The sequence below is a fragment of the Melozone crissalis genome, unplaced genomic scaffold (genome assembly GCF_028551555.1).
Source record: "Melozone crissalis strain CALT ecotype California unplaced genomic scaffold, PUWL_Pcris_2 ptg000013l_1, whole genome shotgun sequence".
Classification (NCBI taxonomy): domain Eukaryota; kingdom Metazoa; phylum Chordata; class Aves; order Passeriformes; family Passerellidae; genus Melozone; species Melozone crissalis.
The window spans coordinates 36696578-36718084 of record NW_026535791.1 but is presented as its reverse complement, the minus strand read 5'-3'; the positions used below and the strand labels follow the sequence as shown (position 1 = coordinate 36718084).

Below are 21507 nucleotides of genomic sequence, written 5' to 3'. Positions count from 1 at the left end.
TGTTTAAACTATGGTCAAAAGAGGACAGCACCATTATTAAAGTTATGAAAGCATGTCAAGACTGTCAAATGTATGTCTTTACACTTATATTGTCCCTAAATGGATATACTGCATGCTTTACAATTACTGCTAGCGTACAGGAAATTCAGGATTAATAACCACATTCTCTAAAATATAAAATAACACAACACTCTTTAAACAGTGAGAGCTAAAATAATGCAAATTAAATTAAAAAAAGGACATACAAAGCAATGTAATCTTAGAAGACATACTTATTATCCACAATAATTGCAATACATTCTTTTCCACAAATCTTGGACACCCTCAAGGGCACCCAAAGAGCAGCTCAGCTACCACCTTGCGAGCCACTGTGAACACTGCCCAAATGCCAAGGGCCCTCATTCTAGGAGAGCATTCCACAACTTGCACTGGGCCAGTGAATCAAAAGACTCTGAAGTCTTTCTGGAAGCAACACATTTTGCTTGTTACTCTCTTCTGTACCATAAATTCAGGTTTAGATTAACGTATGCAGATTAGATAGACAGATGGATAGATAGATACAGACTGACAGATAGACAGATATGTATTTCTGTGGTATTCCGCCAAAGCCTTGAAACCAGTTGCCCCTCAACCTGATACATTGATTTTTCAATGAAAGAACATGTCACTATTCATCTTACATAAGCTTGTAAATACACTTACTATTTATATTTCTGGTTTGACTCACATTAGGCACATAACTCGGCTGTCATTTTTAAAGTACTTTTGCAAGGGAATAGACAGTCACTTCTACCTTGCCTCTAAGTTACTCTGTAAAACAAAACCACCAAGTGTTACATATTTCTTGAGATGGCTTGAACAGTGGGCCCTTATTCTGCAAAGGAGCAATCAGGGGCCCTCACCTAAAGTGGCCTCAAGCCCCGTGAAGGTCCATCTGGAGCCCCAGACTGCTCTCTGGCAGAAGCCAGCGCTGGGCCAGGACTTATCTTCCAGCACTTACTGTGGTGTCTTTCACTGAACCCACAGAAGAGCTAGAGACTTCTGCCACAACAAATCATATTTGACATGACACAAGAAGTGAGCAAATATCTAGGCAAAGTAGGAGACAGTGGAATAATTTTTTTTCACTGGAAAAATGCTACTTCACATCTCTGTCTTTCCAGTGCCCACACAGGCAGATTCTGATGGACCATAAGGCAGGCATTTTCAGATTTCAGGAAAAAGTTTCTTTCTTGGCAAACAATGAGACCAACATGAAAAGGAAGTCAAGTCTCATTCAAGAAAGCTGAATGAGATCCTACATCAGATGAAAGGAAAGATCAGAAGACACAAAAACTGTGTCATAAGAGGCGGCACCGGTAAATGGAAAATAGTTTTATAATACTTCTTATTTTGATACAGTAAGAGGATAATACATTACATGAAATCAACATTCTAAAATTCAGTAATTTCTGCAGGGCTTTGATCATGAAAGATCAATGAGTGGCTTATGAAGAACAAAACATTCTCAATATCAGCTTCATAGTCTATTTCTAGAATAACCATTATTACTTCTCATATAGATGGAAGAGTAGCTCCCCTTCATTACAGTGGTGTCTTCCCTGTACTTTTTAAATGTAGGTCTGAGATCTCACTGTTCACCTCCTGCTGCAGGCAGAGAATGGAACACAGGTGTCACATTGCTAAACTTGATCTCTGCCATACAGTTAAGCTTTACACTCGGAAATGACTGGATCATCCCTACCATTGGCTTGGTTAATTAACCAAAGTTTTCATATTCCCCTCTACTGCTTTATCTTTCAAACACATTGTTTCTCCCCTTTTTAAAAATGCACTTTTGATAACCAAGGAAACTCTTCTCCAGTCTAATTATGCATCACTTGAAAACACAGCATTTTAAACCTGACTTCAAATCTTTTTCTCACACATACACCTGTTTTTCTTTAGACCAAACAGCTCCTATGGCAGCACAAAGGTTACCACAAAAAATTAAAAAGTATTCACAAAATAAAAGCATCAAAAAGAAAAAATAAATCAGACAGGACATTTTATTCATAAGACCTTCATCAAGTTATTGCAAAGTTAATCAAAGGGAATACAATTGGTTTGCCACTTTGTCTCTACAGCCAGGAAAATGACCCACACAGGCAAGATGTTATCTCTCCACGTCTAGTTCATCAGATAAGGTTTCCCAAAATATCCTATCACCTTGACTCACAGACAAAGTTGAGATTTTGAAAAATACAGTTACACCATCCGTGGAAATTTACTGCTCAGTTTGGACAAAAAAATAAGTGACCAATAACACCCTTCATCTGAAGATTCTACCACACTGCCATGGTGAACCTCAGTTTTCTAAATGTCAAGGTCAGCTTCCCTGCTTCAAGGATGTTGCTTGTTTAAAAAAATTACTTATCTACACAAAACATTACCCTTTGAGATGTTCACTATGTACTACCAGACCATGGGCATAAATAGGCTAAAGGATTTGAGTACACAGCTCTGCCCCCACATCTATACGGTGCCCACCTATGAATCACATGCACAGTCACAAACAGAACAGGTTCACGTTTCTCTTAACCCAAAATACTTCAAGGATTTCTAGACAATGAGAAGAAATGTAGAGTCTGACACATATATATGCATAACAACTCTAAGGAGAACTTGTAGATAGAGTCTAATTCAATAATGCAACTTTCTGCTAAGTTCCTGCCTATGTACATTCATTCAAATGAACAGAGTACCTTTCGTTTCACACAAGTAGTGAGACAAATTTGCAGTGCTTTAAGAAGCTTTTAACAGGTTCAGAAATTGTTAGATAGGACACATGCTCAGCAAATAAAGTTTTAGAGCACTCCTCAGAGTTACTACTCCAATTATTGAGTAGGATGCCAGTTAATACTCTTGTGCATTTAATTTTGATTAATCCCAAAGGATCCATGGGTTTTCTGATAAACCCATAGGCCTTGTCTTTCCACATGGGAAAGAATCTCTTATTAATCACTCCAGCAGACAGGAAAATACAGCCACACCTTTGTATTTTTTCTTGCCAAAGTACAGTGTCTCATGGCAACTGTCTGTGAAAATGAACAGGGAAGAATTTGGACAGTTGAAGAACAAAAACCTCAACTAAGAAACAACACTAGGACTATTAAATGCCACTCATGCCACTCATCTCTTTAAGTGTCAGCCTCTGTGAAATGAGAAGACAACATCAGATCCAAAAACGTGTGAAAGTAGAAGCAGATAAAATTATGGTACATCACTGGAATCTTTGCGCACCACTAATTTTGCCAAGCACAAACTAAAAAACTGGAGATGGTTGGATGTACCTTATTGTCTGTGGTTCCCAAAACAGAGGGAACAACAACTCATGTGAAACTCACCATGTGAAAAGGGTACAAGCAAAGTTTTTGTCTCCTATTTGAATCTGGTGGATTGATCACCATGAACACCAGGGGTCCCTTGAATATTGTAACCTCAGTGTGTGAACTAAATGGGTTTCTCTCCTCAAAAGCGGACAAAAGGGGGGGTTTAGTTTGTTGTTTGTTTGTTTTAAACATAAAGCTAAACTTCCCTAGGAGAACTAGAGATACACACACAAAATGATCCCATATGGATAAGTTCAGCAGCTGCAGACTTAGATTTAAGAAAATAATGGGTTACTCCTAAAGCCAAAAGGCACTCAGTCTCCTAACTTAGACACTTAGGAAAATGCCATCATAATAGAGTAAATCAAAAAAGGCATGAGAGAAGGCCAATGTCAAAAGCCCTAAATTGTCCAAAAGACAAAAAAAAAATTTTGTCCCTAACATCCCTATCTCCCAGGCCTCATGAAAGAAAATAAAAAGGTTTGACCTATCTCAGAGTCCTTAATAGCAGCTGCCATTTAAAACAGGAGAAAGGAGGACAAAGGAGGACAGTCTATTTCCTACATGCAGCCATACCAGAAGAGGTGTGTCCAGGAGGCCTTAAGCTATCAAACTGAAACAGCATTTACAGGAAGGGTTAACTTGACGTTTTAGGGTCTCTCTGGTGTCTCACAGAAGTTAGTGCTCTGCTTATCTGCAAGTCTTGTAACCCTTTGAAAATTAATGGACTCTGCAGCCAAGTGCAAGTGGCTACAAGGCAGGTAACGCTTCCAAATCTGCCAGCAGAAGTCTGGCAGAGTCTAAAACATTCAACAACAAAGGGAAGAAAAGTTTTTATGCCAAATTTTGGAAGTTATTAACTTGCCCGCACTCTTGTAGGGTCATAGGAGGGGATGAGACAACTTACTGGCAGCTCCAACAGAGAAGCCCGAGAAAGTTAAAATGTTGGTATTTCTGAAGAAAGAAAACACTCTGGCTGGTGAGACGAAGATGTATCACACCACTTTAACTGACCACAGGCATGGAGAAGGAGCAGGAAGGAACAGCAGGCCTTGCCTTACATATACTCATTTAAGTGCTTATAATGCACATACATGCATATGCATATTATATCAGGACCTCAAGTATTCACTTTCCACAACAACACAGTAAGATCTTTAGACATAAGCAGCATAAGGTTCCAAGAAATCCACAAGCACTAGAAGGAAGCATTTATAAGTGGATTTGTCTCCTCAGTTTTGAACTTTGTTCTTTTATTTAAAATATAGGCCAAACAGTGGCAGTCCTGCAATTATGATTCAACATTAACTAATAAGGAACCTCTAAAGAAATGTCATTTGGATGATGTGCTTTTACTCACATCACAAACTGTTGCATAACATAGTTCTGTGCTGTAAAAAAATATGGCAAACCCATTCCAGCTGCTGAATACATTACACTGGTAATTCCCACAAGCAGTGTGAAACCTGTGTCTGCCTTTCTGAAATCAGAATTTCTTGCTGCCTTTTTTATATACTTATTCCCTGATGACTGCTATGCAACAGAAAACACAGCAAGGCCATTTCTTGCATAGCAGCAAGGAATTTCAGCTTCACATTAAACCAGTAAGATTAAAACAATTTTGCACTTTTGAGTTACTCGACACCTAGATCTCTAGTTCACTACCACGAACGGTACTAAAAGTGATGCAGAGTATTTTGTACTTCATATTCCAATTCAAATGGAAATATACAGCATTATGTGGCCTCCACACAATTACTCTAACAGTGAAATACCTGTATCTGTGGTAAAATTCATACTTATTTTATATTTTACTTAAAGTACACACAAAACCATACCACATACAGTGGATTGGTAAGATCCAAATCCACTTTATACAAGATCACTTTAAAAATTAACTACACAACACTAGTTTTCTTACAGAAAGACACTGTAAAGCAAAATCAAAACACCCTCAAGAACATCAAAATTGCGGTACGGTCAAATGACTGTAACAAACATTTATTTTCTTTGTGCTTTTTAATGGAATAAAAATTCCCTGCGTTTGTACAATAAATAGAACCAGCAGGCTTTCAAAAGTGCTTTCAGTTACTATGAAGCCACATCAAGAATCCAGTATACACACCTTGGTGCCTCCTCCACAACCTTCTGGTTTCTCCTTTGAATGGAGCATTCTCTTTCATTCAACCACAAGGCATTGCCATGTTTATCTGCCAAAACCTGAAACAATAACACACTGCAATTAACAAACAGATGTAAGCATATGGTCTTTGGGCATAATACTGTTCTGCAGTATTTAGGGTTTGGGGTTTTTTCCCAATCTAAAAATAAAGCTTTGGGGGGAAAAGCTCATGTAGGAAATTAATTATATGTGGAATACTAATTGAACATTCCTTCAAATTTTGAGAAGAACTATTCTAAAGCCTCTATGTAGAATCTGTACATAGCAAAACACCCTCTCACTTCAAAATTTTATTTCTGAATATTAGGGATCTTCTTACAAAAGGCTGAAATAAGATTAAAACTACATTTTCAAGCATTTTAAATTGCACTGCATTACAAAATTACACAAAAGCAAAATATTGCATTGACAAAAAAATCTCAAAGGTTGCCAAATTTTGCTCCTGAATTACACACAAAAGCTTTCAGAAAAAAATGTCTAATGGAGCTTTCTTAGTAGGCAAACCACAATGCCCTGTCTTTAATGAAGAAAAAAAAATTCAGAAACTTTGCTATCCTTCATTAAGGAGAACAAAATTTGCACCTCCCTTAGTACTTTCAAAGGAAATAAAAGCAGTAGTTTCAAGACATTTAAAAAAAAAAAAAACAGTAACTACAGTTCTTGGCTGCAGCTTCAGTTCATGGAAGAGGTAAAAAAATCAAGTATCTAGATCCAACTACATAAATTACATGCTAGAAAAAAGCCCACAAGTTGAGCATAGCAGAACTCTTAATTGATTCTGCAAACTAGAGGGGAAAGTAAAAAAAGGAACTCTGTCCCTTTATGAAATTGATGGTATGATGCAGCCATTTCCAATAACAAATACTAGATTTGAAGATTCAAGTAGACTTCTTCCCATCTTATGATGATAACTCTACACTTATTCTTAGAACAATTTCTTTTAATACAGACCACACCTGCTCCCTTTCTTCCTTATAAAATTTTTCTTCTAAGCCATTTTTTTTCCATCTATCTTCCTGCTCTGATCTGCGGGAACCCATGCCAATATTCATGCTTCGTTCTTTAATAGCTCGGTCCTACACTGAAAACTGACAAGATAAAACAAGGAGACAATCTTCCTCAAACTGTGTGAACTCAACCATATCTAGTCACATTTGTGACAACGAATCTGTATTATTTATTATTCCTTTTAGCACCACAGAGCAAGTATGGCACAAGGCAAGATGAATTCCTGCATCTGTGACACCAATGGTTGCTAAGGCGTGAAAAATCTGGGTAGATGTGACGGAAAACAAGGCAGTGAACTCATGAAGACAACTTAGGTGCACGGAGCAGCATCAGATCCAGGGTGCTCTGTGCCCTGTAAGATCAGATGTTTTTCCTCCTCAAAAATTCTGTTGTGCTCTCACAAATTTATGGAGCTTTCTAGTGGAAAAAGGACAGTTTTAGGATTTTCTAAACTACAGCACTTGCCAGAGCCCTCTTTCCTGTCCAGAGGGAGGTTTAGCAGCAGCTGTAGCACCAGGATGCTCCAGCCAACTGCTAGATTCCCTAGCAAGGGACTCAACGGGAAAAGGGAAAAGGGAAAAGGGAAAAGGGAAGCACCCCTTTTCCCAAGTGTTCACTCATCCAATCCAGATGAGTGGAGCTCTACAAACTCATAGGGCCCTACAAGAAATCATTTGGAAGGTACAAAGATTTTTGGACTAATTTTTTGTGGGGGTTATTTTATTATTAAAGCAGTACCTCTAGAACATAGCATGGTACTTGATGAAAAAATCACTGTCCTGTAAGCAGAATGATTCCTTGTGAGCACTTCTGCTTCACTGTTAGAAAGCCTACAACTTTCCACAGAATTCTGTCTCATTAAAACAAACAAAATATTATTGGAAAATTACAATAAAAACTGGTCATTGTGCTTCTCTCCTCTCTCTCTGTATTTTTCAGAAGAGGATAATATATTTTTTCAATCCAAGCAGTAATTTTTCTTCCACTTCAGGACTCTTCTCATATCCTACTAAATTTCATCAACTGGATCTTAAAAGAAATGTTTTTCTATTGTTAGTTAATGGGAAAAAAAAGACATGCATGAACATTTACTAAGAGAAAGTAATTACAAATAGAATAAGCCAACAACATCCAGCATTAGGCTTTTATTTTTATTCTGTGTCCACTGTTTCCAGTAAAAGAAACTAGCCATAAAACAATTGTATTTCAGAAGACATTTGCAGCATTCCAAAATCATAATCTGAGATGTTGTGAGATCCAGTACGCATCTCACTAAAAACGCATGTCCCAGCTACAGCTTTTGTTTCTATTATCTAAACATTCATAACAGAAAATGTCCATTTTGCAGGATTAGATGGTTAGGACATCAGTATATGCTATGTACATCTACATGAATTTGTAATAATAAAATTAATTAAATATTATGTAGTGGAATCTCTCCTACATGATTCAGCTAAATTCTGTTTCCAGTTGTAGGACTGTTGTCTGGCCAAGTAGTAGACATTCCATGTACTCTTACTTTAAGCTTTTTATCAGATACTTCAGGAGAACAAGACTTCAAATCAGTTCAAGCATAAAGTGTATTTGGACTCTATTTTCCTGTTAATTGTTTTAGTCTTTTCTCATGTTTTACAAAGTGATTGTTTTTTAGCTAGACACAGGAAACTTCTTATTTAACAATTTTAAGTACCAGTGCTTTGGAGAAATATAAGAAAGCTAAAAAAAGTTCTATTTAAAAGTCACTGCTAAATTAATAAATATTTGGCATCTGGTCTCAAATTGTTTGTATATTCAGCAGTTTGAAAATGAACCAAGGTCAACGTCCTAAAGCTGATTAGAACATGAAGTTAAAATGATATGCTATGATATTGTTAAAAGGTACCATCAAAGTGCTTGTATAAGGAAAACAACATTCACTGTATACCCCTTATAAATAAAACTATAAATTATTAATAGCAAAGCCATTTTATTGAACTTATTCATCTATTCCTAAATACAGCACTACTTAATTTTTTGGGTTAACCCTTTATTAAACCCAAAGGAATCAAGACAATGTAAATACTGCCCCAAACTCATAGAAGTATGGAGGAACCAATCTCATCTAACTTTTCTCACTGAAGAATCAGTAGGAACTTGCTGAACCTCCCAAATCTGCAAGGACTGAAAGAGATCTCTAAGGTGCACTGATCCGCGCAGACAAAAAAAAAAAAAAGACATATGTAGCCAAAAATTATTAGCCATGGCAAGAGAAAACAGAAAGATGCTCTAGCAATCTGACCTCTTTGAACCCTAAATCAATGCTGAAACTGAGTTCACTCTGTACCTTTCCATGACTTTTCAACAAAGAATAAGGTTTCATTTTTAAACCATTTCTTCATTTTGCTGTTAGACTGTTTACAGACACATTTCTTCATTTCACTGTTCCTTCTTCTCTTCTCCCTTCTACTCCTCTCTGCTGAGACCATACCAGGAGCACAACATCCAGCTCTGGAGCCCTCAGTACAGGAAAGACATGGGCCTGTTGGGACGGGTCCAGAGTAGAGCCACAAAAATTATCAGAGGGACTGAACACCTCTGCTGTAAGGAAGGGCTGAGAGACTTAGGGTAGCCTGGAAAAAAAGAAGGCTCTGGGGAGATCTAACTGCAGCTTTTCAGTACTTAGACGAGGCTGATAAAGATGGAGACAGGGCCTATAGTGACAGGAAAAGGGGTAATGGCTTTAAAGTCCAAAACAATAGATTTAGACTAGATACAAGGGAGAAATCTTTCATTATGGGAGTGGTGAAACAACAGAACAGGTTACCCAGAGAGGTGGCAGATGGCCCATCCCCAGAAGCATTCAAGATCAGGTTGGACAGGACTCCGGGCAGCCTGATCTAGTTGAAGATGTCCCTGCTCATTGCAAGGGGTTGGACTGGATGGCTTTTCAAAGTCCCTTCCAACCCAAACTAAAATTCTATGATCTGCAAGTTAGCCCCATAGGAAGCGTGAGGCTGTGGGCACACATCTGGCTGAGTGAAAGATGTTTAATATTTCTCTCTTAGAAATCATTCCACACTAACAAGTTTACTGTTATTTCACTCAGTTATTGAGCTACTTCAGGCTCTCACTATTAAAAAAAAAAAACAACCACCACATGCCACAACACAGAAAGGGTTTAGATTTTGCACAAAAGTAAATGAAATTTCTCTGTAAAAAATAAAATTTCTGTTGAGAAAATTAATATGCTCCATATAGATTTCTTGTCAGGAAATACCTCAAAGCTATTAACAAACACAATTCACCTACCTACATAAGATCAAACATCACAAATTTTGAAATCTTAGTTGTGTGAACAAGTGCCTAAAAGAAACAACTTTCATTCTGCATCAGCAGACTTAAATCTAAATCCAATAAATGACAGAAATGGAAATAATGCAGAAGTTAAAGAGAATACACCTGATTTTGAACCAGAAATTGCCCAAAATGGGACACAAATCCTCCTCCTGAGTTGCCAAGTGGAATCAGATACTTCAGAACAGAATTCCAAAATACTGACAAAACCACCTAGACCTGGCAACAAATCGTTAAGCATCATTAGGCAGTTCTTGAACTCCTACATCCTCTGCTGCACTCAAGCACTCCAACAGGACCCAGAGTTCAAACCTCCAGCCTTAGGACAGATGCCTATAACATTTTTTTCTCCCCCAACAAACTGAGCACAGTTCACAGTCTTCCTGCTAAAGAAAGGCTAGGGAATAAAAACAGGAAAGCTGTATTGTACATGATAGCCATGTAGTTTGAGCAATGACCCAAGACACCGGAAAACACAAGACTCTAGGCCTTTTTTAGTGGAGTGTTTGAAACATTTTGAACTTTGATTTATTTATGAGTTCAAATCTCATTAAATAAATACACAATAATAACTAATAGCAATAATAATAGTACAAACCTGGATTTCTATGTGACGAGGGTTATCAATGAACTTTTCTATCAGTAAGCGATCATCACCAAAACTTGAAGCAGCTTCTTGAGATGAAAACCTAAAACCTTCCCTTAAATAATGAAAAGAAAAAGAATAATCTGTATTTAGGAAGTCCTGAAGCATACAAGAACACTTACTGATTTCAGTAAACAATCAATCTTCACTAATCAACACACATCCAAAAACTAAGTCATATCATTTGCAATTGATTCTGTAATCAATCCTTTTTTTCACGCTTTTTTTGCCAAGTCAAAAAAAATCCCAACCAACCACAAATCGAACCAAAACATTCTCAAAGCACAAAAAATTTCAGTGTGTTTAAAAAGCCTGAACATTTACTACAACTATGTATTCATTTTCTTCCACAAAACTAAAAGTAATTGAATGTTAAGACCCTGTGATTACCAAGTACTTGCTATACAGGAGTAAACGTGAAGTTCACCATTACTTCCAGCACACAGCCCTCTTAACATTCAAGAACAGCAGAAGTTGGTTAATTCTGCATTAAAAAACCGCAAATACAATATTTCAGACATTGCAAATTCCACCACAGAACACAATCTAAAGATGCAATATTTGACCTCAAAGAACACACCAGTCGTATTAGTAGTTTTTCCCTGCCTTAAAATAAAAGTGAGTGTTATACAGAGCATTCTGTATGCTTCCCTCTGTTTCTTCTCTTACACATGTAGTTAAACAAAAATATTGCAAGCTATTTTATTTATTAATTTTTTTTAATAGCAGAAAGAATACTCCTTGAGTCATAAGCTCTGACAAACAAGTTTATCAACAGCTTTCTCCGGGTGAGACCGATCATAATGCAGGGACCCAAAGGCTTCACTGAAATTTTCTACAAGCTCTGTAAGTCACACATTAGTGAAAGCTTGGTCAAGTTTCTGTGTGACTGACTATTGAAACAGCATACCTGACATCTGTGCCCAGAATAAGAGCTACAGCACACAACTGAAGTTTTCATGCTTTCCATATCTTGGCTGTAGTTAACCCAGACCATAGATTTACAAAATAGGTAAATTTACAGTAGAGAAATGTGCATATTTAAAAGTACAACTTCACACTTTTTTCAACATTGTGGGATAATACATGTTGTAATTTTGAGAGATTATACCTAATGTACAACTTTCCTAAATTCATACTTAACTTCAACACATTGAATTACCTAGTAAAGAGAAAAAAGGGACATCAAAAGTAGTGATTCTGTGCACTACCTGATCTGTCAAAAAAAACAAGTGCTGTAACAAACAGCCATACATAGTGTTTCTTATTGAAAGTGATTTACAGCTATTTTAACTCCTATATCAAAGGCTCGGTTTTGTTTTGTAAACATTTTTGTGTCACGTAGTTTTATGCATAATTATTCACAATTGACTTTTTCTTTCACTGAAGGAAGTGTGCTAATTAGAAATCTAAACTGCAATACTTGTTAAAAAAAGACAGGTGCCTAATCATCTCATCCATACATCTGCAAATCTTTTTAAATTACATATAATAGGAATTAATATCTCAGATACTCTGACCTTGTTTTAGCTTAGAAAACTGCGCAGCTGTAATTGGCCAGTGACAAAAATTAATTCCAAATAGATGTGAAGAAAAAAATTTAAAAGAAGCAGCAGAGCAGGCTTTTTAGGAAGGCTGTGTAATCTCAGTGCAAGACCAAGCAGGCAGAGCTCTAAGCAATCCATTTAAACTGAGAGCTGATGTTATTCAGAGGATGAAGCTGGATGAGATGCTGTCTCTAGATCCCTTCAAACATGCACAATTATAAAGAGGAAAAACAGGATCTCCTTAAGGTTCACCTCTCTCCCTACAGTACATTTACTCACACTGAAGTTTAAGCTGTACAAAAGCATTACTGATGTTGCCACAAGCCTTCCTGTGGTTGTCTCAAGTAAAACAGCCACGCCAACTTTCTGCCTTCAGCTCTGAAATCAGCAGTGCTGCTTTAATTAAAACAATTTTCTTTCGAGGCAGTCAGACACTAACAAAAGACTGTACTCACTATGTAAAATTTCAGTTTTCAAAATCAGGAAATAGTAAAAGAACATTTTCTTTTTCTTGTCAAGGCCAGCATTAGAAGGGCCATCTAATTAAAAAATAGATGTTTGATAGCCATTAATATAGTAGCAACCCTTTAAAACCTGAGAAGTAGCCAATAGATACTCAAATGTTGTTGACTTCACACACAGAACCAATACAGATTGCTTCAGCTTAACTCCAAACTAAAAAAAAAAAAAAAAATCAACTAAAATTACCTAGTCACAGCATTTTACACATGTAGATGGCATGAATATGTGAATGAGGGGGTTTTTTGAAATATAGGGTTTTAGGAAACACTGTTGTTTACTCATCCAACAGATTCCTTTCCCTTACCTGAGCAGCACATAGGATGCAGGACAGACCAAAGATGTCAAGCCCATACACTCCTGTTTTTGCACAGTACTTTGAAATGCCAAATGCAATGCTTTGGGAAGATAATAAAGTTAATGCATAGGCTTGTAATAGGTAATAACGTTGAGTTTTAAAAAGCATTGTCTTCTTAGACCACACACTTCATATACCCTCTGCTTTAGGAAGTGGAGGATTCAGAATGATTTTGCTAATTATTATTCCACATTAATATCTTCCAGTCCCACTCCTCTTTCCATTCACAAGACCACAGAACAGAAATTATAAGGAGTTCTTGGAATCTGAGAGCAGATGTTTGATTTTCATTCATAAAATTGGCATAAGCACGAAGAAAGAATTTCAGAAACAAACAATTTACATTTTCCTATTATTACATGTTAAAAAACAAAATCATTTCTCTAAACATCTGCTGCTGGAAGCTGCCTTGGTAAAAACTTTCAAAACAGATACCCACTAAGCATGCAAGACTTCAATACCTAGGAAAAGTTACAGAAGGCAAGACAATAGGGGGGAATTGCTAACACAAAGCTCCAAAATTTTCAAAGGTAACTCTTAAAAAAAATAATTTAGTACAAAATTCCAACTTGGAGGTTATCATGTCTGCAGCTGAAGCTGCTAGCTAAAGACACTAATTTCTATCTGCAAATCCACAGAGTTTAAAACATGGGCCAATAGCTCCTGCATGATGACCTCTGACACTCAATTTACAAGCAAGTGCGTACCTTCACATCAAAGACCCATCACAACCTCTGCCAGAAAATTTCAATCTGTTCTTTGGAAAAGACAGAGTCCTGAATTTAATTCCTTTTCAGAGCTGCCAGGCCACCTCTTGGAGCCATGAAGCCTAAAGGTTTAGTTAGATGTACAGTTGCTATGAGCATACTGGAAGCAAGAAGCCTTCAGTTTCTGCACAAAGAGGGAATGATATGAGATGAGGTGCAGATCTCAGACACATGCCCTGGTCATGCTCTGCTGTACTGCACCATGAACTTCACATTGCCTGTGCCTGGAAAGCACTTTCAGATCAGGTTTGCTGGGGTGCAGCCACAGAGGCTCTTCACATGCAAGACCAGAGTTGGGATGATCAATGACTCAGTTAAAAATAGGTTTAGATACAGAGCACGACAGAACTTTCTCGGGCTGAAGAAAAAAAAAATCTATCAACCTGAACTTAAGGTATACTGCTTTTCAGAAATCTGCCCTTGATTTTCAATATAATTTCAAGTGGGCATCTATTAGGTGAAGAAAAGGCATGCTAAATTACGCTTTTCCAAACCAAGAAATCTAGCTAGGGATTACATTAAAGTGAACACAGGGCTATTTTAATTTCTGATGTGGGTCAGTGGCTTGAACTGTACACAAAAATTCAACTCTAGAACTTCATCAAAATTAGGAAAAAAGCAATAAAATTGAGGACTGGGAGGGACTCAGATCTTAAAAAACACGACAGCAGCCCTACACAGAGAGGGGGTCAACACTGCAGACTACCACAGTGAAGAGCTGTTTCAAAAACAAACTGCAACATTGACAAAACTGTACCAGTATTTCTTTTAGAAATACTAGTTGAAAATTAACAGAAATCTTAGCTATAGCAGTAATAATAATTATTATATTAATAATATATAATATTATATATTATTATATAGATAATAATAGAGGCTCTAAAACAATTGTCATCATTTGGCATAAATAAGGGACATGAAAGATGAAGCAGTAAGTTGCCATCAAGAACAATTCTGTGACAGTAGTATTTAAGTTCCTCAGATCAGTCTTTTCCACTTCCAGTGGCTATATCCACCACCATGCCACAAATAATTTAAGGTTCCTTATTGTACACAAAGCCAGTTGAAACAAGAAAGGTTTTCAACTAGCCTGAAAATCCAAAAGTATGTTTCAAACAAGGAGAATCTTCACCCAGAGGGTGGTTGGGCACTGACTGTGGTTTCCATAACCACAGCCTTTCTCCAAAATAAGTTAGCAATCATGACTTTAGATCCACTTTTATTTTAAAACATCCACTTTTATTTTAAAACAGTTACTTTAATCAAGCTCCTTTGCTTCTTTCTGAACTAAACAAGAAATGAACTCCTTCCTTTCAAGTCCAACAGATGAACTGCTGCCTGCACAAGATCAAGGCAGTAATTTTGGATTCTAAAGTAGTAGAAACAAAGTATCCTTTTAAGAAAGAAGGTTATTCTAGATCTTCATTCTAATGCACAAAACATTACTTTCCTATTTAGATTTGAATACAAATGGACTACATAGAGCATGGTACAAATAAACCCATCATGTTTTCTTTAAATCTAAAATTTAACTGCTAGACATTCATTATTCCTTCATCCAATTTTTAGGTTTTGACAAACAAAAATTTAACAGGGGACAGAAAAACAACAGGGAAGTCTTGCAGGTGGCTAAATTAAACTAATGAAAATTTCAGTTGTACTTTGAGTTTACTCCAGCACATGTGCTGCTCCCTCCATGCAGAAAGGAAACAATTCAGGTTATTTTGGATCAACTAGGCTTTTCATTACAAGTTTAGAAAAATCAGAAAATACATGTTTCTGTAAGATCAGCAGCACATGGAGTTGAAATCAGGCTCCCTCGCTGCCAGAACATCAGCAGAGAACGCATTGTAAAATTCTGAGTCAACAACAAAGATCATGCAATGTTCAGGATTCAGACAACCAATAAGAGACATGAAAACATCTGTGTGTTGAAACATGTGTTGTTTCAAAACAGACAAAAGTACAATAGTTTGCTGATACAAATGCTTTAAACACAGAAGTATGCAATTTATTAGAGCACATTCTGGTAACACCATATGTGTTCCCACATATGAATGATCAGACTCATCAACTTTAACAGAACTAATGGCACACATTAATGTTTGTGAATCAGGGCCAATAAATACTCTACCTAACACAGAGAAATTAATGAATCAGCATTCTGAAAGGCATACAGCAAAATGTTATTTACAGTCTAACATCGGACTAACAGCAGTTGTAAATGTTGGTTTTTTATTCAAATTAATGGATGATATTTTGTAAGGCTTATGCAATAATTAATTAGAAATAGGCACACGCAAACTTCCAAAGTATATTTCTCACTATGCTAAAGGGAGAAAACCAAATAATATCCAATTTCTCTGTCTAACATTTCATATCTGCTCAACTGTCAGCTCACAATGGCTTAATGGGACTTCAGTAACTACAGCATTCATCAAGGCAAGCTTTTGGACAGCATCTCACCTGGTCTCTTCATCATCCCAAGCGATTCTCATGCCTTTCCCACCACCACCTGCTGAGGCCTTGATCATGACAGGGTAGCCTAACAGCGGGGAACAATTAGACAGAAGTTCAAACTTTGTTCAGTTGGTCAGAGGAACATGACAACTGACCACATGTCCAATAAAGCCAGTAGACAATAACTTCGTTTATTAAAACACTTTGTTTGCAGGGAGAACAGAGGAGAATTTTTTCTTTTCAAAACTTAGCTGTCAGTGCAGTAATTTCTACAGCCAAGAAAGGCTGTCTTCTCCAATTCATTTATACCATAAAAACACTGAATGAATTATTCCCAAATAATGAAGTGATTTATGAATAAGGCATTTGACCTTCTTAAGCTCACATTTCTTTAGGAAAATTTTTTTCTTTTATTGCTGCTTAAATAATATTTTTAATTAATAGCAAAAATTAGTAGACCTTCATAAATTAAGTCTAAAGATAGAGTAAACAAATGTGCATCTTTATCAACACTATTACAGCACATTTTAAATAACAGCAGCTTGAGAGCTGTGCTGCTTAGATATTATGTAACAGTATCAGAACGCAGATTACTTTTGTTTACAATTAAAAAGTATTCTCCCCAAATGTACATGTAGTAAAAAAAAAAAACAAGGAGCATAAATTTGTCACCATTGTTCATAACCAGCAATACCTTACTCATAGAGTAAGCTACGGTAATACAGATATGAGGCAGCATCTTCCTTTTCTGAAAACTAAAAAATTACAGTAACAAAGCACAGAGTTTAAATGCAGATTTGGCAACAATTTTTTATCTTTTATTACAAATAATTTCATTCAAAGCAGCTTCCTGATACAATTCCATCATACCAGAGAATACCACCTTTCTTTACACAAACATGCAGAAAACTAAAAACCAAGGTTCTGATTAAAATGCATTTGACATTTCTAGGATAGCAGAAAATTCTTAATGCCTTTGGTCTCCAGAATATTTAATGAAAATCACAACATTAGGCAAATATGAGACCATCTGATATCATCTGCCAAGAAGAGTCCATCAGTCCTTGAGAACTGAAGATATATTGTGTAAAAGGCTTTGATCTGGGGACAAAGAGACAATTGAATATGGTTCCTAAAAGTGGTCCAGTCTACTGTCATATGTGTTACTGATATTTACAGCTTCTTTCTGGAATGTAGATCTACTCTTGCTCTGTTAAGTGACAGCAGTACAATATTCCCACATCCTCCTTATAGTGATCTAACTGAAAGGAGGTTCAGGAGAAGAAAATTAAAACCAGCAAGATCTGGAAAATCTTTGTTTGCTTAAAAAGTCTGAAATGGATACCAAAAAAAAAGGCATAAGGAACAGTAGTGTTGATTGGAAGGCAGAAAAGCAGTAACAGTACACGAGAACATTAAATTAACAAAGAAACAGGGGGGGAAAAAAAAATCAATAAAATAGTATCCAACTTAACACATTATTAGACTGTGAAACTCCAGGCTGTAAAGCATTCACGTGGCTGAAAGCTGTAGAGAGGTCAGAGTTAAGCATATGTAGAGCACAAACCAAGCTCCTATAGGCATGGATTACCAAAAGGCAATAAATCTCCATGCCCTGGAGTCTAAAGTAGTCTCTTATTACAACATGCAAGATTAAGACCAAGCAGAGCCATGTACATAACCTTTCCAGAGTCTCTTAGATTTTCTTGTGCAGTATCTGATACTTCCCATAGAAGGGTACAGGATAAGCCACAGAGCAACAATTAGCCTGATCCAGGCCTCTACAATCCCAGAGATTAAGGGGTAAACTCAAAATAATTCTAGATTACAGCAACAGTGAAGTTCAACCAATTTTCATGAAATGCAATATATGCAACACAGACAAGAGCATTTTATTGATGCTGTAAGGTGCATCTCCAGATCCCTGGCAGCTGCCAGGCTCCTACACAAGTCACTGGATATCTTGAAATAAAGCTAAAAGCACATCTTGTATAACTTCCATGCAAGAAATGAGATTTTACTGGATAACACTAGTAAATCTCTGGCAATACTATCACCATCTGGAGACCCTGTCCAACCCAAAAGCTACAGGAGTGAAATTTTAAAACAAGCATTGTTTTATGCCTTATTATGGCAAATGCACTAAGGCAATTTCCATCACTTAATCTATGTTATTCAGTGTTATATGTACTTGGAAAAATCATCATTAATTATGCTACCAATTTCAGTCTAACAATATCAGTCTCCTGAATGGTTTGCTGATTTTAATTTTGTAAGCAGAATCTAGTCCTAATTTACTGTTCTTTAGTTTCCAAAGCAAAACAAACAGGCATATCAAAAATGAGCCTTGGTAAGTCTTTGTATGCTTCAAAATGTAATTCATCTATCACAACTCACATGGGTAAACTATCAGAGTATACATGGGTTACTAGTATAATTCACTAAGTGTAGCACCACTTTGTTTCCACTCCCTCCCACCTTTTATGTACAGTGATAATATGTCAGCCAGGCTTGTAGGCAAGGCAGTTAAAGACTCCCAAGAGCCATTATAGAAGTAAAAATAAAACAGGTTTTAAAAAAATAAGGTAAGGCCTGTTTTGAAAAAATACATACAGCTTTTCTGGTTGAGAAGGAAAAATTGCAACAGACCTCAGCATGTTAGCATGTAAATTAGCCAGTCACCTGAAAATAAGGGTACTGGAGCTTTTGCCCAGATATGAGGTTACACACTGCTCACTCTTGGGGAGCTAAGCCGAACTCAGCTACAGAGCAGCTCTTTAGCCAATACCAAAGACTGAAAGGAAGGCCTTGTAAAATTGAAGTTTTGCATACATATTGGGTAGAGGATACTGGGATCAGAATGCATTACTCAACACTCTCCATTTTTGCAGCAATCAAAATTGCTAAAGTATGTTCCCATGGATTGGTTGGATTAGTTGTGGGAAGGGAGAGGCATGCAAACAATTTCTAACACTTATTTGTAAGTACCCACAACAACAAGGAAAAGACTCACAAAGCAGACACATTTTTGAGTAGGTGTTAGGTTTTCAATCCCTCCCTCAAATTAGATGCCACTTTATGTGAAATTAAAATTGCATGTGAAATTAAAACCTACTCTTGTTTTATAGTTTTCCAATCTTGTGACACCTCTTAAGGAAGATTTTAGGAGGCAAGAACACAAAAAGCAGTCAGACTTGAGGATCACTGCACCTGCTCTTGCTGCTAAATAGGTACTCATAAGTTAGGACTACTTCCAGGACAGTTACTATTCTGAGAATCTGAATGATAAAAGGAGTAAACAAACTTCTGATGTCCTGCTCCCACCCTTTGCCACCATGGTTTTTAGATGTAATTTACCCATTTTTACAAAGCTGCAGGTAGTAGACCACAGAACACATTGTGCGATATCAGTTTGAGCAATGTTCCATGTGACAATACAAGATTCTTTTCAATATCCATTATTAAATCCATTAATATCCATTAAATGCTAGCACTAACTAAACCCATGTCAAATGAAACATGACAAAAAAACATCTTGTTCATCTTTTCAGTTTTGTACAGACTTTCATTTTGTTTTAACTGACTGCACTTCATAGCTGCTCAATCCTTTCAAATAGAGGAGTCAAACTTTCTGGAGTTTCATTGATGCTTCAGAATTAATAAGCCAACAGTTCTTAATGTACAATCCTACAAACAGACCTAAAAGCAGCATGGGAAAAGGGCCAATGCAATTAAGCACACAGAAAGGATCAGAAGAGCACAACAGCCCACATCAACAAACAGAAAAGAGAGACAGTAGAAAGGAGCCAATACAGCAATTTGCGCCCGAACTTCTTCCAATTTCTGATTTAACATAGTTTCCCTGTCACATTCTCTACACAATGCAGGAAAACATCTTAAATCAGGGGCAAAAAGAATGTTTCACTCCCACACCTAGAAAATGTGTATCCATAGATAATAGTCACTGAAAGAGGTAAAGGCCGCATTCTCAACTCTGAGGTGCCATGCTTCACTACTACTGGACATTTGGCCAAAACACAGCAGGGAGAAGCAGAAAAAAAACCAGAGGCAGCAAGAGAGCATCACACAGTTCTACTGTTTTGAGCACTGACCCACAGTCACTTTTTTAAGAATTACTTACGCTTTCTTAGAAGACTGAAACACTGAATTAGTGAAATTAGAAACAATCTGAAAGTATTTCACTTATCAAGTGCTTCATATACAAGGACAAATACATTACATATATACACAAGAGACTATAATTTCATTCTATCTTAAGATCCTTTGAAATTAAAGTCAGTATTTTTAATTCTGGTCAGTGATTACAATTAGACAGAAGCTTAACCAAACTGATCAACTTGTCAGACCATGGGTGGAGAAAAAGCTAGAAGGAATATTTTTCTTTCACTACATGGCACTGTAGTACAAACCCTTCTTGTATCAAAGCAGTTTAATAATTTTTCATCTAAATAAAGCACCACCCAGCTGTCTGTAATTGACTTTATTACCACAGATTTAAGACTGCCTTGATATAATGACCTCCAAAGTGCTCCTGATATCAAAGACAGGAACCAGTCAACAGAACACCAGAAGAACTCAGAAGAAAATTAAAAAATAACGTATTTTAAAGGGTGTCTAGAAAGCCACTGCATGCCTTCTAACTTACATTCATCAAAACTGTTTAAGAAAATACCTGCAGGAAATCTTTAAAACACAAGAGCAAGAAAGGGCATTGAAGAGAAAGTGAACAGAAATATTGTCACATTACTACGCGGAACTAAACCAAATTTTACCTACTGTTCCCTTCTGAATGTTCCAGTTTGGTTAACAGTCTCTTTCTTTTGGTAATGCTCCCATGACAGTGATCGGTTATCACTGGATTTCACAACCAAGACACAAAGCCTGACTATTCACAGAAACGCTGACTTCAGTTGTGTCAGCCTAAAAGTCAGACAAGCCTAAGGGGGGTTTCAGGGCAGTTAACCAGTGCAGGGTAAAAGCCCCAACTTCAACTGAAAGCAGAAAGAACTGTAGACTGCTAAGTTATCTGTAGCAGTGCAACTCCCACTTTCTATAGGGCACATAAAGGCACAGCAATAGCTCTTGACACAGGTGAAAAGCTGTTTATCTACCTGTGATAAACCTAAATAGCTTCTCATGGTTTCAATCTCAAAGGGAAAATTAAAGAAAAACATCAAGAAAAATCAGATATCTTACTGCATTAGATTCTTCCTGGAGAAAGCATTTAAGAACATGTGTAATTTCAAGCATATGGTTTAGCATTTTCACTAATATCAAGCTTTAGTAAATAAAAGC

General features: G+C 36.8%; 1 protein-coding gene across 1 annotated transcript in view; it reads right to left on the bottom strand.

The window, feature by feature from the left end:
* Positions 1-21507, bottom strand: part of PCCA (propionyl-CoA carboxylase subunit alpha) — a 273888-nt gene that overhangs the window by 169120 nt on the left and 83261 nt on the right. The window contains exons 9-11 of the mRNA XM_054271455.1: positions 16198-16276; positions 10493-10595; positions 5497-5591 (exon numbers count right to left, since the gene is read on the bottom strand). Of these exons, the coding sequence (XP_054127430.1) occupies positions 5497-5591; positions 10493-10595; positions 16198-16276 (277 nt within the window). The remainder of the gene's footprint in view (positions 1-5496; positions 5592-10492; positions 10596-16197; positions 16277-21507) is intronic.